Genomic DNA, 15,613 nt, shown 5'->3' on the forward strand with positions numbered 1-15,613 from the left:
ATTCCCTAGTAGTGTGCACAATCGTCTAAATCTCACTAGCTAACTAACCCACAGAGTAGGTTGCTTTTAAATAACATGCTAACACGCAGAATACTTATTACAAAGATAAGCATGGCTATATACCACAAGCTATTAGAAAATATGGGTTTCGTTGGTCTATTACTCACCAAATGGAATTAGGATCCAATTATCAGGCATATGTCAGAAGTGATGCAGTTTGATGGTTTCCACAATGTATGTCCTTTCCACCTCCAGTGTTTCCTCCTAATTTCCCCTTCAGCTGGAAGCTGGTTTGTTTTCTGCCACAGTAGGTTGTTGCTGATGATATCCGGCTAACGGACATTGAGTATCTCGCATAGACAGTTGTTTACAAATATTTACCATTTTTTGATGATGGTCGTAATAGTTCTCCAAGTTTCAGAACTATCAGCAACAACCTTTTGTGGGAGAAAGCAAACCAGCTTACAGCTGAAGAGGAAATTAGAAAACGTTGGGGGTGGACAGGACACACATTACGGAAATCACCAAACTGAATCACGAGGCAGGTACTAACTTGGGATCCTGAGGGGAAATAGAAAAGAGGAAGACCAAAGAATACACTGCTCTGGGAATCATAAGCAGGCATCAGAAGAATGAATAGAAACTGGAAAGGATTGCCCAGGACAGCTGCATGGAGAATCCTGGTGGATGACCTACGATTTTCCAAGAGGAGCAACAGGTGTGAGTAAAAGTAATGTCAGATGTGTCGGTCTTAGTGAGTTAGCTCTACAGGTCCCTAATGATGGCAATATACAACTGTTTAAAATGGTGACTGAGGCATCTGAGCTTGAAAATTAAACGTCAGTCCATCTGGGTAGACTCCACTCTTCTGACTTTCTTTTTGTGATAATCACAGAGGAAGCAGCTTGTCTCGGTGCTTCTAATACCTTAGCCCCCGTAATCACTTGTTGTTTAACTAAAATGCTTAACGACAAACCTGACAGGTTTCAGAACACAAAGCTACTTATTTTCGTACTGTTTGACCTAGAGACAGCATTTTATTTCTCTGGGGCAGTCTCGTGAAGGCATTTATCACTAGGTGTACAAAAACTGCACCCAACTTTCGTTCTTACATTTAGGTATGTGATACCGTTTACAGTCTGAATTAAATAGGATCAGTTATTTTTTTTCTGATCTCAATTGTTATCCATTATGATTTCTTTACCATTGCAGATGTCTGAAGATGTTGTTGAAAATTTAAAGACAACAGTCGTAAAACCTATAGTTTACGGAAATGTTTCACGTTATCTGGGCAAAAAGCGTGAAGAAGATGGACGAACCCATCAGTGGACAGCGTTTTTGCGACCATATAATACTAGCGAAGACCTGTCGACATTTATAAGAAAAGTCCAGTTTAAATTACATGAAAGTTATTCAAATCCCATACGAATTGTTAACAAACCACCGTTCGAACTGACGGAAACTGGTTGGGGAGAGTTTGACATTACAATGAAAGTCATATTTACCGATCCTAATGAAAAGCCCCTGATAATAACTCATCTCATTAAGTTGTTTCATTGTGACCATGAAATAATGATGGGTCATAAGAGCTTAGTACGAGAGATCTACGACGAAATGGTTTTCGTTGATCCTTCTCCGTCTTTTTATCGAGCGTTGATGAGCAGATCTCAAATTCCTCCCAGCGCACCAACAATCGCACACGAAACTGATTTTAAAGAAACAAAGCGTCAAGCATTGTGTTCTATACAAGAACTAAACAAAAAGGTTACTGAGGCAATTGAAGTTTATAAAAAGCAGCTTATCTCGAGGAAAGGAATTATTGAAGAAGTGAAGTCGATCGTAAACGAAGTAGATTCTGCGACTGTTGGAACCATATTGCAGTAACTATGTATATGTAAATATGTGTATATTATTTCTTTATTGACGATTAAATAATATTATCTCAAGATGCAAAGTACATGTTTTATATTTCAAAGCTTCATTTCAAATAATCTCCGGATTGTAAACTAATGTCTAGGTAACTTCTATATATTTCAGGGATTCATAAAAAAATCAGCGAAATATTGTTGAGCTGAGAAAACATTTTGACTCTATTTAATAGCTTGTTTTTTTTATTGCCCTGGCTTCATCCTAAGGATATTCGAAAGTGCAATGGGGTTTAGTGAATGTATTCAGTAACGTTTTGATTACGCGTCAACTTTAGAACATGTACAAAGTGACGAACAGAATCATTATGCAATTCAATAGGAAAAATGACTGTCGAAGTACCAATTTTACAAAAAACCTAGACAACGGTTCTTATGTAGCCAATTGTTACTCATCATGATGGTTAGCAAAAAAACTAAATAGGCTAACCATTTAATTAAGTTGGCTCTTGTAATTCCGGATGACCTACCACCTACCAAATCACATGTTTATTTAGTACCAAATTAAGCCTTGGGTTGTGGGGTTCTGTAGTTGATGGATGGGCTTTACATAACATAGATATAAGTAAACTAAAATTCTTCACTAATCAATGTTAATATTTGTTTTAGTAATGCACATATACATTTAAAGCCTATAATCTGACGATCGGGAACTGGCAAAATATTGATACAATTTCCTTAATTCCAAAACATATAATTAGACGTGCAGCACAGATAACTTTATTCATACGCTGCCTTCCCTAGAAAAGGGTATACGCTACTACGGTGTTAACCAAATCTCCAAAATCAGGTTGAAGGTTATTAATTCATGAGTTACAAATAACCAAAGCCAAAAACTGCGAATATTTATATTTCTACAATATTTCGAGTTTAACGTAGATCGTACCAGAAATCGACAGGATATTTTCGTAGAAAACAATTGTCAGATGTATTTATTTAGCCAGAGTGGAAGCGATTCCCAAATACAAGTCCAGTAAGTTGCGAATTAGTTGTCAGTACTTTAGAAACAACTAGGAGGGTGCCTTGTTCATCAACCCCAAGAAATTTCGTATTATATGAGAGTCATCAATATAAATCCTTACAGCTGTCAACTTGTAGTTTCCATTAAATATTCACTGATTAAGTTAAGTTCCTGACAATTGAATTTATTGAGATAGATGATGATGTGGCTTGCCTATGAGTGAAGTGATCTCGCGTGCTGCTAGAGTTATGAGGATGGTTGTCGCTTCCGGGCTCTCCACACCATAGAAGGATATTCTTTTTTGGCATACTTGGCAGGGGAACCAGATTATTCGTCGAAGCGACCTGGGAGCGTGACCACACAGCCCAAAGAACAACTGTCTGAGGCCGGTCACATACAACCTTCCTACGGGAAGCTTTCGATGTGTTGGCTCCATTCTCCAAAATGCTTAACCGCCGGAGACGGAAAACCATGTGATAAGGTGAAGTGTGACAGTTTTGTGGTTGACTGTCTTTAGCCCCTTTTGTTATGAGAAGGTGGTATGACTGTAGATGCTGGTCGCTTGAAGGAAACAATTACTGCTATCACACTCCTATAAAATCAGCAGTACGACTTTAACTTGCTCCATATGGTCTTACCGTTCTCCAACAGACCTGCGAAGTATGGAAGGATATAAAGAAGCAAGTGTCTCATCCAACGCAGCTCGGTCGGGTCATTTCGGCATGCAACCGAGATCACCACATCAAGGTAACAGTTACAGCGATGTTTAGGACAGTACCTGGACTAAAGATCCATCATTTCAGCAGTAGATGGAGATTGATCATATTGCTATAGATTAATACGATTAGGTATCTATCGACTGAGTAATTATTATTAATCTGGCCATGGATATAGGTAAACTCTAACAAGCGCACAAAAACAGCACTGAAGTGACTGTGATCTCATATTAATACCAATACTGAATATTATTTTGGGGAACAGCTAATAAAACTACAATATATAACACGTCAATAATCGTTCTGAATTAATTCAGCAGTATGTCCAGTGTGTTGACATGTCAATTAGTCATCTGCTAATAACCCATACTTAAAGTTAATGAAGGGTTGGATATCACTGTAACTATTTCGATAGTGATGCATTTATCTGTTCAATGAAGCAATCTGCTTGGACCAGAATAATAAAGACTTTATACAATGACTAGCATTAAACTGATACTGGAAAACTGTCAACTGTTGTAAAGATCAGAATATACCCTAAACAATGTTCTGTAACTATTTGTGCTTTAAAATGTCATAGCCCCCAGACCTACACTTGAGTCTGCTTAGGTTTAAATTTATTAAGGCCTTTAATTAGTTAATTTGATGGAGTGTCACTTGGTCGTTAACAATCTGTGTATAACTTTATGTCACTATCATTATTATCGTGTTCGCATAAGTAATCACATGTTACAGTCCATACACAAATTCCTCTAACTAGCTTAAATTTTATTTGCCTAAATCGCTCAACGACTCATTTGCTTGCTTATATACACATGTGCTTCTTAAATCATACTCATTTATTTGTCTTTGCTTCGTGTTATTGACCTTGTGACGTGTTATGCGATAATAAACTGGACTCGTTACTTCGTAGTCTTCTGAAATCTATACACCGGTGAGGATTTATTTAATAACGGTTATCAAAACGAGTTATATACGTTGCATATAAATTGTCTCGAATATATTTCATTTAACTATAAAAGAAGCGTTCCTGTGAATTTAATTCGATTCGCTCTTCATAAATTGAATGAAGAGTGGGTCTGAGCAGTGAAACCAGTTAATAATCAAGTATCTGACCACCCATCTAGACAGATTGGAGTGTGTGATCAAAAAACCACACGAAAGTATGTACTTATTAGTGTACAGTCAGATATAATAGATAATAATGGGTTAAATAATAAAGTAGTCGAATGATGATTCATAATAATCTAGATTAACCAGAAATCTCAATAATAAAAAGCAGAGAAACTATATATTGTGTATTACCACTGACAAATGCACGACTTTTGCTGATCGGAACCTGTGACTAATATGATTAACTTTATCTAGTTAAAACATCAGTATTACCTTTGAGGACGTAGCGACCCAATCCTAGTTCAACTTACGACTTGCGTTCAGACTAAAATACGTCTTACTACATACATGAAAAAAGGCAATTAGAAATTAATAGGCTTCTTCATACACTGAACAAGAAGACCATCTCATAGTGTTGAAAATATGGAGGGAAATCAAAGCAATATTGCTGGTTTTTCTGCAAGTACAGAAGAGCATTTGGTTGATGACGGCAATCTTTTGAAAGCTAGTTCTGAATCATGAGCTATTTAACCCCAAAACTGAGTTCATAAAATTACAAAAGCCAATTTAGGTACCGTAATTTAAAAAAAAACAATATCAGTATATCAAATGAAGTATGAAAGTACACATATTACTGATCATCTCTGTGTTTAACAATCCCTTTTGATATCAAATCAGGTATTTCTACGGCCAACCAAGGACCCAAACCAAGTGCTATTGCATGTGCAATTCCGAATCTAGGGACGTTCCTACTCCATAGAGGTTTGAAATGGTCCGTAAGACATATTTTTCCGCCTCTATACATTTTCGCTGTTTTTCCATCAAGCTCAGGCAAGGCAAGTTCTGGGTTAGTACTGGGATATGAAACAGGTATATCAAAGCTCAAATCGAACTCATACTTTTTCATATCTTGTATATACCTGCAAAAAGACTCACAAACGAATGGACTTACCAACATTTTCCATACCAACGAGTCCCAAGTTGATTTGATTCAATGCGAAACCAATCGTTGTCTGCAGCTTTGTTATTTTCCACGTATTTTATTAAGGCTTGGTATTCTTCTTTCAACCTTTGTATCCACATATCTCCATCTAGAGGACCAGCTCTTGTTTTAAGAAGTGGAATCGCAGCAAGAGTTTTCTTTGTAGCCTCATCAACCATTACTAAGGCAATACGTCACCAGTTTCCGACTAAGTAGCAAACAATTTACATTGCCCGCTGCGAATTTCCAAAAGTCTTCAGTAATCAGTCTTCAGTGATAAGGATAGGAGGTCTATTGATCTATTTTAATCCTTGCAGTTTGTTACACTGTTGAGGCCCAATCTCTTTTTTAATACATCAACAAAAAGTACTGATATTACGTGTTCTGGTAGAAAATTACAGTAATTGGCTACTCGGTGCGAGAAACGAAACTCCACACGTGGAAAATATGATCTCGGTTCCGGACTTTCTTCGGACTTCCTCTCAAATGATCAGTCCTAGACGGAAAGAAAAGATAGGACATAATAATGCCAACGTCATCGTTCAGGAAACGATAAGCCAATATTATATCACCCCGTATTCCACGGTAAGATAACGGAAATGAGTTGAGGTGTCTCAGTCTGTTTTCATAAGATAGGCCAGATAGACCCTTTACCATTTTATTCCCTCGGCATATCCACCTCATATTTGAAACAAGGACTTGCTGTTTGAATCCCGTATTCCAAATGTGGTCTCATGAAATTTGGGTATAATAATCTAAACATTTCCTCTTCCAAATCCTGGAAAGATGTACGAATAGACCATAATACCCTATAACCTTTTGCAGTAGCAGCCTCACAGTGGCTGGTTGTTTTGAGATCATTGCTTAGTATGACTTCTAAATCTCTACAGCTTTTTACTTTGGGTAACACAAATCCACATATTGTGTAGTAATGCGAATCATTACGGTTATTTAATTGCATCACCACACTCTTGTTAGGATTCACTTCCAGTGACCACTCGTCCATCCATGCCACTAGTGAGTTGAGATCATCCTGTAATACTATTCTATCTGACATGCTGTATATGGGTCTCCAAATCTTTATGTCATCGGCGAAGAGTAGGACGGATGACTTAGCTGAAGTTGGTCATTCATTTACATAAAGTAAAAAGAGAAGAGGACCAAGGATCGGGCCTCGGGGAATACCACTTTTTACAGGTTTCCATGATGAGAGAACTCCATTTACTCTTACCCTTTGTCTCCTGTCATGAAAAAAGTCACTTATTCAGTCCATGACTGTATGATGAATTCCAAAACTTTCCAGTTTTAATTTAAGACCAGAATGGGAGACCTTATCAAAGGCTTTACGTAGATCTATGAAAATCACATCTACAGGAATATTTCCATCTTTTGCCTCAGCCCAATCTTCTCTTGCAGTGAGAAGATTTGTCAAACATGATAAGCCTTTTCGAAAACTATGTTGTTCCCTGGATAAAAAAACATGTCCTTCCACATCCAAGTAATTTTTTCAATCAGTTTTACAACTGCACTAGTTAAGGTAATGGGTCCATAGCTACTAACTAAATCTCTACTCTCAGCCTTATAAATTGGACTAAATTATCACGTCCTTCCAGTCTCTGGGCAATCTAAACTGCCGCAGGGACAGAGGTTCAGTAATGACATCTGATAGGGTTTTTATAATCCTAGGATGAATATCATAAGGACTACTTGGCTTATCAGGTTTGAGATGCTGAAGTAGTCTCAAGACAGTATCTTTCTCAATAACTACAGGGTCTATCAACAAGCCGCCACAACCACAATGAATAGTTGGTCGTTCCTCATTACTGATCGATTTGTGTATTGAGCACAATAAGCCTACTACCTATGTTAGTCCTCTTTCAGTAAGCTACTGTGAGTGTTCATCTTTTTCCTCAATGAGTCAATTGAAGGAGCAGACACCACATCTTTGTTCAACAGGTTTCAAGAACTGATGACTTGGTAGGAAAACCTGTAAGTCTAAGGTAATGTATTCCTTCTTGGCTTTTGTACACGCCTTCTATGCCCTATGAGCTATCCTGATCCGAGAGGAATAAATAGAAAGGAAATGTCAGGTTTAAAATCATTTCTTGGTATTCCATACATCAAAATCAGAGTGATGAGATCTTGTTTCTCAAGCCGCCCTGTATATGATAGTAGGTTAGTAATCAAGGCGTTCTAATTGTTGATCATACTAAAGTTTATTACTTCACTCAATATAAAAGAAAAACTGCTCTATTTAGCCTTAGGTATGTAATGACAACTGTTATACAAACTAAAAAATGTTGTAAAAAAGGGCTAACAAACAGTTTCACTATGTAGCGCAAAATAAATCCCTGAAATCAGTAGCTCTGTAAGTCTTCGACATTTGATACTGACCACATTAGTTTTACTGAACTCACATAGCTGAAGGCGCTCGGCCATGCATTCGCACCAGATCACGAGTGGGAACGCTGTGCTTAACTTCTACAACCACTCGCCAGTTTAGATCAGTCACTCCTCAATATATTGATAACCAATCAAATATATCTTCGAACCTCTTCGCTTTTCAATTCTGATTTCACTGATTGATATGTTTCGATTATAGAATGTGTTACTAGTGAGGGTGTTGTCAAACTCCAAATAACTGTGGCAGCTTCAACCTGCAGTGGTGCGTGGGTCAAATGTAAATTATCCGTGCTAAGGCGAAGCAGAAATACTGAAAAAGTATATTTATCTAAGATAAGCAGTTTTGTAAATATTTTGTGACATTCCAAATGGCTAAGACTCGATCGAAAGTTGAAGGATATTCGGACTAAAATGCTACAGGTCTTCAGAATTTGACAATCCTTTCACACATAACACCTATATAATCGAGGTATACCAACTCAATCGAATCAGAAGTCAGAAATGGGGTCGAAGATGTATTTCGGAAACTATCAATATGTCGAGAAGCGTTTTGTATAAGTTGGCCGGTAATTGCATGGTATGCGTAGTACAGCGTACCCGCTGGTGGTCTGGTGTGGATGCATGACCAGGAGCCTTCAGCTAGGGTGTCTAACAAAACTAGTGAAGTAAGCATCAGTGTCGAAGAGTATCAGAACTATTTCTTTTGAGGATTTGTTTTCCCCTACTTTTTCTACAATTCGTATATCGGCCACTCTGATAACTCTTATCATCATATTCCTCAACGTCAAGCAACCTTCAGAAGGTAGGAAGAAGTGGTGATTTAAGTGTATTTCAGCACAATAAAACCAAATTTTCAGCACGCACACAATGCTTTAGTATTATGCTTCAAAGTGGTTGGTATTTTAACAAACATTACAATGAGATATTTACATGTTCCATAATATTTTATTGTAACCATAGTCTTTCACTTATTTGGATCGATTGAGTAAACTATCTAGATGTAAATGCTAATACGTATTAAAGCAGGACACTTTATGTGACTACTAACAAATCAATGTACGTTGGAGTGATTAAAGTGAAATAGTAACGGTAGATTGTGACAAAAAGCTGAGTATTTTTTAATTAGGATTCCCAGTATGTATTTTAGACTCAAATCAGATATGATGAACTTACATTACTCATCTTATAGTCCCAAAAAATATTAAAGTCGGTTTGAAAAATGTGTCTGTCTAGCCAAAGTTATCTCACATCAACGTCATACCGTCTAACTTGTGGTAACAATGGAATAACATTAGTTCTTAATCATATGGTCCTTGAAGATAAACTTATACTAGTTTCACTTTTGAGACGGTGAATGGTTGGTGAAAAATAGCGAAGGTCACTGAAGGTCGACATGAGAAAGTTATCGAAGCGTCATGGATAGGTTGTACAGGTATGATCACTTTATGTAATAGTCTCACTTCTGTTTTTGAAGCCTTATATTATCCTTCGTCTTGGATCTTTTCCCCATAGTTCTTCTAAAAATCTATCCCTGCCAGGAGAAATAGACTAGGTCGGGGTAGCCATGATGCAACGTTGACACAGTATCACAAATATCAGATAATCACATGACGGGCAGTTATTACTGAAATATTGGTCTAGTGACGTAAATAAGATAAAATCATGAGTCAATTGAGGCTTGACCACCATCGAAAACATGGAAGCACTGTATGGCCGTTTCGTCCTATTGGGTTCGAATCTCGCGAGTGCGGGATCGTGGATGCGCACGGCTGAGGAGTCCCATAATAGGACGAAGCGGCCGTCCAGTGCTTCCAGGTTTTCGATGATGGTCTAGCTTCAATTGACTCATGATTTCAACTTTGAAAATCCCCACAAATCCTCTTCTGGTAAATAATTTAATTAAAAGCCTTCACGGTGTTCAATCCAACAGACTAGCAAGTGTGTCGCTTGGACAAATATGTTTCTTTATTAAGCTTAGAAAACTGAAGGAAATTTACCAAACGAGTGTCTTATACTTAACAGAACAAACTACTGTAGTACAGAGTAGGGTGTTGTGGCTTTATATCTGACCCCAGTTAAGTCGGACAAATGATTGTTATTGAAATACATATGTTGCCAATAACTGTTAATAACCATCGACTCAACTGGCGTTGGTAAATAACGAAATTAAATAGGTCAAACACGACGATGAATTTCGGACACCTATATTTCATACAACTGTTGATTCAGACAGACGATAGGAGAAGCGAGGCGAAGAGAAATGATGCGCGGTGGAGAAGGCACATGATCCAACTCGATTTACCCAAGTATGAATCTATAATTATAGTTGAACAAGAGCAAGTTACAGATATGTGATGAGTAAGATAGGAAATGAACCCATATACACTTACATAAAAACAGTTAATGTTGATAAACAAATAATTAACAAAATCAAAAATGTGACTGAAGAAGAATAAATAGATTGGACTGTCTGGAAGCTAGTATAAGCTATGTGAGTTTGATAAAGCGACCTACACTAGAAGAGTTGCATTGTCGGTATTAGTATTAATATAATGATAGACCTCACCCCAAACATGAAATCTGACTACCTTATCTATAGTACCTTACGCGGAAGTCACGTCTTCACTGGCCCCTCCGATATGACAGCGCCACCGGACACATATAATCGTTTTGAAATATAAAAAGAACTACTGAAATCTACAAATAAGGACAATGTATGATCATTAAAATCACCCGAATTAATAAGATCTGAATTACAAAGTTGAATATTACCCGCGACGAAATGCATAGTAATTTTGCAAACCGATTGGATGAGTTCAATTTCATCATGCTTAAAGAATTTAGCATTACTAAATACACATGAATTAAGTGAGTGAAATTTGCCACAGGACAAACATTCAACAAACCTGTGCTCAACTTTGTGACCTACTTTGCAATTCCTTGTTGAATCACTCTCCATATTTCCACTACAATGGGAACCATTATTATACAAACGTGAGTTTAAGCGACCCTGAGATTGAGGTTCATCATGGCGACTAACTAAGGTATTATAGATTTTTACCGGCTGGAAATCAAGCTCATTCAATGCCTCATAGTTATTACATGCTGTTTTTATTCATTGTAATAAATATTTGAGCTTCTAAATTAATTCTCTTGCTAAATTCGGAATATTTATACCATCAATCAACCGATCACGAAATTGAGCTTCTAATTGGTCGCCTGTTACTGTAGTTTAAGTATAAAGTCTCTAACTTTCCAATAATTTTGTTGCATCATTTTATGAAACTTCGATATCTCTTCGCATTCGAAGCTAACTCAGTGCACATGATTAAGTAGTAACTACCTGAGAATTTCGTATAACAATCCAATTGGTTTCTCTTAAAAGGCCTGATTCTTTACCAGGTTATGTAATTATTTGACAATGGACGTCAGAAAATGACCTAAGATTTCATCATCTCTAACATATTTTCTAGTCATGCACTAGGTTTCGAAACCGCTCCATATGGTCTTCGAAGTCGTTCCCACATGAATTAATATCCAACTGTCCAAGATTTAACTCCGTCATGACTCTGGTATGGTAATCAGAAGTATTCGAGTTATTGTACCAAGTAGAAATTCCCGAAACAGTGCAATTTATTGTAAGTAGAACTTGATTAACACAAACGTATTATACTTGAATTTCGAAATCAGCGGGCAATCATGTACAAAATAATCATTATTTTGCACAAATATCACAGTTGATCAAATTCGTACCTCTGAAAACTGGTCAATAGACATAAAAACATTTGATCTCAGATGGTCAGAGTTGACGATAGCTCATGAGTCACTTAAGGATATCCATAATAAACAGCGTCATGATTCTAGCGAACTACATTGTAATGTTCGACTAGTAGATAACAACAGAAGCAAGCTCAGCATTACTGATCGTAGTGAAGGTCTACTAGCTATGTGTTTAACCATGTTGGGAAAGGATCTTACCAGGTACAAGAAGTACAACAACAAAAAATTGCCTAATTTCACAGAACACCTGCATCATATAAGCAAAACAGTACTTTATCAGATATTTCAGTTCAAGTATTCGGTAGTTTTTCATGTATGTTTGTAAAAAGTAATATACGTGGTAGCAACAAGCACTTAATAGGGGATTTTAAAGTAATAGTTCTAATTGTATTTCAGACTTTAGGAGTCAATATGAACCGAAAGTATCCAACTAATCCATCCCAGTGTGGCTTTATGTGAGGCTTGAGGTTGTCACATCTGACGCAAATAATTTCCTATCTGACTGCCAGATAAATGCTCCTAATGAGAAGTCATGGTTCAGACTTCATGAAACGACAAATGGAAATCGACTGATTCTCACAGCGTTCTAAAGTTGTTCTCCGTTGTTTTTAAATTACCGTCACTACGTTTTAAATAATAATAATAATGACAGAATGAAAATGACCCGATTTCGAGATAATCAGCTAGTGATGCGAATCTGATAGGATCTATTTCGTAGACTGTAGCCTGACATAAAGATGAGATACTTTCAGTGCTTCAGTAGTACTTCCTCACAAACTTCACATCATGTTGATATATAAACTATATACTTATGGATAACTTTTAATATCACATAGAGACTCGCCTACAATCAATTTCAATTAAGATTAGTTCTTATTAATCTCTTTTATTGACTGACTTATCTGAAAATGTTATTGGAACAGTAATAGTCGGGATATTTCTTTGTACTATTGTGATCACTAACATATATGTATAAACGTGAACGCTTGATCACATGACAGCCTACTCACATCTCTCTCTAGCCTAAATATCGCTCGATGAGTCACTCTCTCCCTCATGTATGTATGTACTCGAATCCTATTACTAGCCTTTTCCTTGACCAGCCGCGCCTTATTCGATTTGACTATAAACTTGCCTATATATTCGCTCTCATATACATATTTGTCTCTCTGTTTCAAATTCGCTCGATATGCTTATAGCTTTTTGATCTGTGCTATCCGCTAGTAAACTGTGGTTGCCGCATCTTACTGCCCTCTGATTTCAAACACCGTTTGGATTTATATAATAACGGTTAACAAGATGATCGATTAGCGGAGCTAAGCCATTACAATCATATTTATGCATATTATTTCTCCTAAATAAAAAGTTTTTGGAGTAGTTTTAACAAAACAAGCGTGACTTCGAACTTCTCCTTGTTGAAAGTCTCTGAAAGCTGACATACAACATTAGCAATCTTAAATGAGGGATTCGATTAGACTAGCCTCAATACCATAGATTTTTATGTGGATAGATAATAAGATCCTTCGTCATGAGCCAAGTGAAGAATACTCATCCAAAGTCACTTCTTTTGGCGAAAATACTCAAATATTTTATGTAAAGGAGCATATACTTTTTATTAAACATTCTTAATACATGTGTCAACAAACAGTTCTTACGAGAATGGTAAATCATCGAAAATTCTAATTTGATTTAGAAGAAAGTTTCAATTCGAATTCAAACGACTACAACATTTGAGCACTAAACCAGAAAACTTGAGACGTAACTTCTACGACAGAAATAAAAACCTTTTTCAGCACGTCTAAGCTAACTGACGTGTAGTTATTATTACAAACTGCTTTTGATAAGCTTGATCAAAATACTGAGATTACCCAAATCGACTATTCTTTTAGAAGTTCAAGGGTTGGTGGAGACTGTTAGATATTATTGAAGCGGAAGTTAGTTAGACATCCATCGAAAACTGGATAATTGCTTCCTCCTCGTATAAGACTCATTAGTGGTGGGCATCTACTATCCTATTGAGCATCAAACTAAAGCTTTCATACCCCATGGAAAGCACTTATCAATCAAATAATTGAGCCGGCATCCACCTCAACGAAGCTGTAGATACACTCTACTAAGAAGATGTATGTTACGTCAAAACAGCAATTAAATTCTTCTTGGTTTCCAACAGTTGTCTAGTTCTGTCAGCTTGTGATCTTAGAGGTATTCTTTGAAGATTTAACTATTCAAAAGTGCTTTGACAAATAGTGTTTAATAAGCAGTTAGCGTGAGTACTAAGATGTTAAAGTCCTTAAGATTTGATTTACAATGACCAGTTTCCAAATTAGTTCTATATTGTTTCAAAGATGTCCCATTGTTCAGTGACTAAATCTCGATTATATTCTGAGAAATTAGTAAAGTTCCACAAGTTTGGTACTGACATTTCCATACATATTCACTGCTGTTTGGAACGAGTTGTTTTCTTAGCAAGAGTTTTGTTCTGAGCAGCATGTAAGAATGAAACACCAACTGTTAACTGCGGTTTCTACCAAAGTTTTGCAAATATGCCATTTCTTGCTTTACTTTCATGGTTTTGAGGACCATATACTAAAACTCCAAGTAAACATATTGTAGGTCTCTCAGTTACACTTTATGCAACATGACTATGCTTTCCTCTCTTGATTTATTTATTGGTGTTCAGATTCAATTTAAATTTCGAAGTATTGAAATTCTTAGAACTATGCTTGACTTTCTTGTGGCAGCTGTCCTTTATAGCAGTTTCTGATGGTCGAGTAGGCTAGCGATAGTAACCTTTTTTCACTTTTACTAATTTTATTACTAGTACATACCTGAAGTCATGAATACTTCCGGAACTAAAAATTATGTTCAGGTATTGATCTGACGAAAACAGACAACGCCAAATCGTGTAAAAAAATCAGAAATGTTCGAATGAGAAAATATAATAAAATAACTATGGGTGTAATTCTGGTTTGATACTACAGCACAACTTTAGTTCCTAAATAAACAATAATAAATGGTGTTCATGACATTAGCATCCTAAAAGTAACAGTTTCAAACAAACATAAATTAAGACGAATTTCTATCAGCCACTAAATAAAGAAGTAGACCACCAGTTTATTCAAGATTACATCTATTATTTAGACAAAATGTACGCATCCATGAATCATATGTAAACTCTTCAAACTTGTGTAACTGTACTTAAGACCCCGTAAAGAACGCTTACTCTTATATGGAAAATTAAAACAAAAAAGAAAAGGTAATTTTGTATACAAAGTCGTGTGAACTGCTGAGTCTTATCTTAAACAAATGTTCGGAAGAGAATAGCTAAGACGGAATACACCACTGAATTCAAATTCGATTTGTGATAGTATTACAATGCACAATATGGTGAAGTATGGATATCTATCATTATAACAAATGTGAAGTAAATACATTTAAACAGTAGCATTAGTTTCCAATAGCATCATGTAGTTTCGACAAGATTTAAGTGTTTTACCTTTAAATTCACAAAAGGGTGGATAACAGAAGTTACTAAGGGATGTATAAAAATTAAATTGTCTAATGATTACTTGTTTTTAAATATTTTTCAACTTACTACGATATGTGACAAATAATATATCTACTTTTATTATGAATTTATTGAAAACTACTGCCCCCAAATGCCCTGGTACGACCAAGAGTGGGGAGAGTCCACTTTCCCTCTCCAAATGCTCTCACATGGACACGCGTATAA

The 15,613-nt window shown here is 36.4% G+C and overlaps 2 protein-coding genes across 2 annotated transcripts; one reads left to right on the plus strand and one right to left on the minus strand.

The window, feature by feature from the left end:
* Window positions 1–1,212: 1,212 nt before the first annotated feature.
* Window positions 1,213–1,884, plus strand: Smp_070760 (putative gas41; the record flags this gene model as incomplete). Its single annotated transcript, XM_018799174.1, has 1 exon — window positions 1,213–1,884. The coding sequence occupies one exon, from the start codon at window positions 1,213–1,215 to the stop codon at window positions 1,882–1,884; it is 672 nt and encodes a 223-aa protein (XP_018650989.1).
* A 3,462-nt stretch (window positions 1,885–5,346) lies between these two features.
* On the minus strand, window positions 5,347–5,798 carry Smp_070770 (hypothetical protein; the record flags this gene model as incomplete). Its single annotated transcript, XM_018799175.1, has 2 exons — window positions 5,347–5,596; window positions 5,668–5,798. 2 exons carry the CDS (start codon window positions 5,796–5,798, stop codon window positions 5,347–5,349), a joined length of 381 nt encoding a protein of 126 aa, XP_018650990.1.
* Between the last annotated feature and the right edge of the window lie 9,815 nt (window positions 5,799–15,613).

This window comes from Schistosoma mansoni, chromosome 3 (assembly GCF_000237925.1).
Source record: "Schistosoma mansoni strain Puerto Rico chromosome 3, complete genome".
In the NCBI taxonomy this organism is placed as follows: Eukaryota; Metazoa; Platyhelminthes; class Trematoda; order Strigeidida; family Schistosomatidae; genus Schistosoma; species Schistosoma mansoni.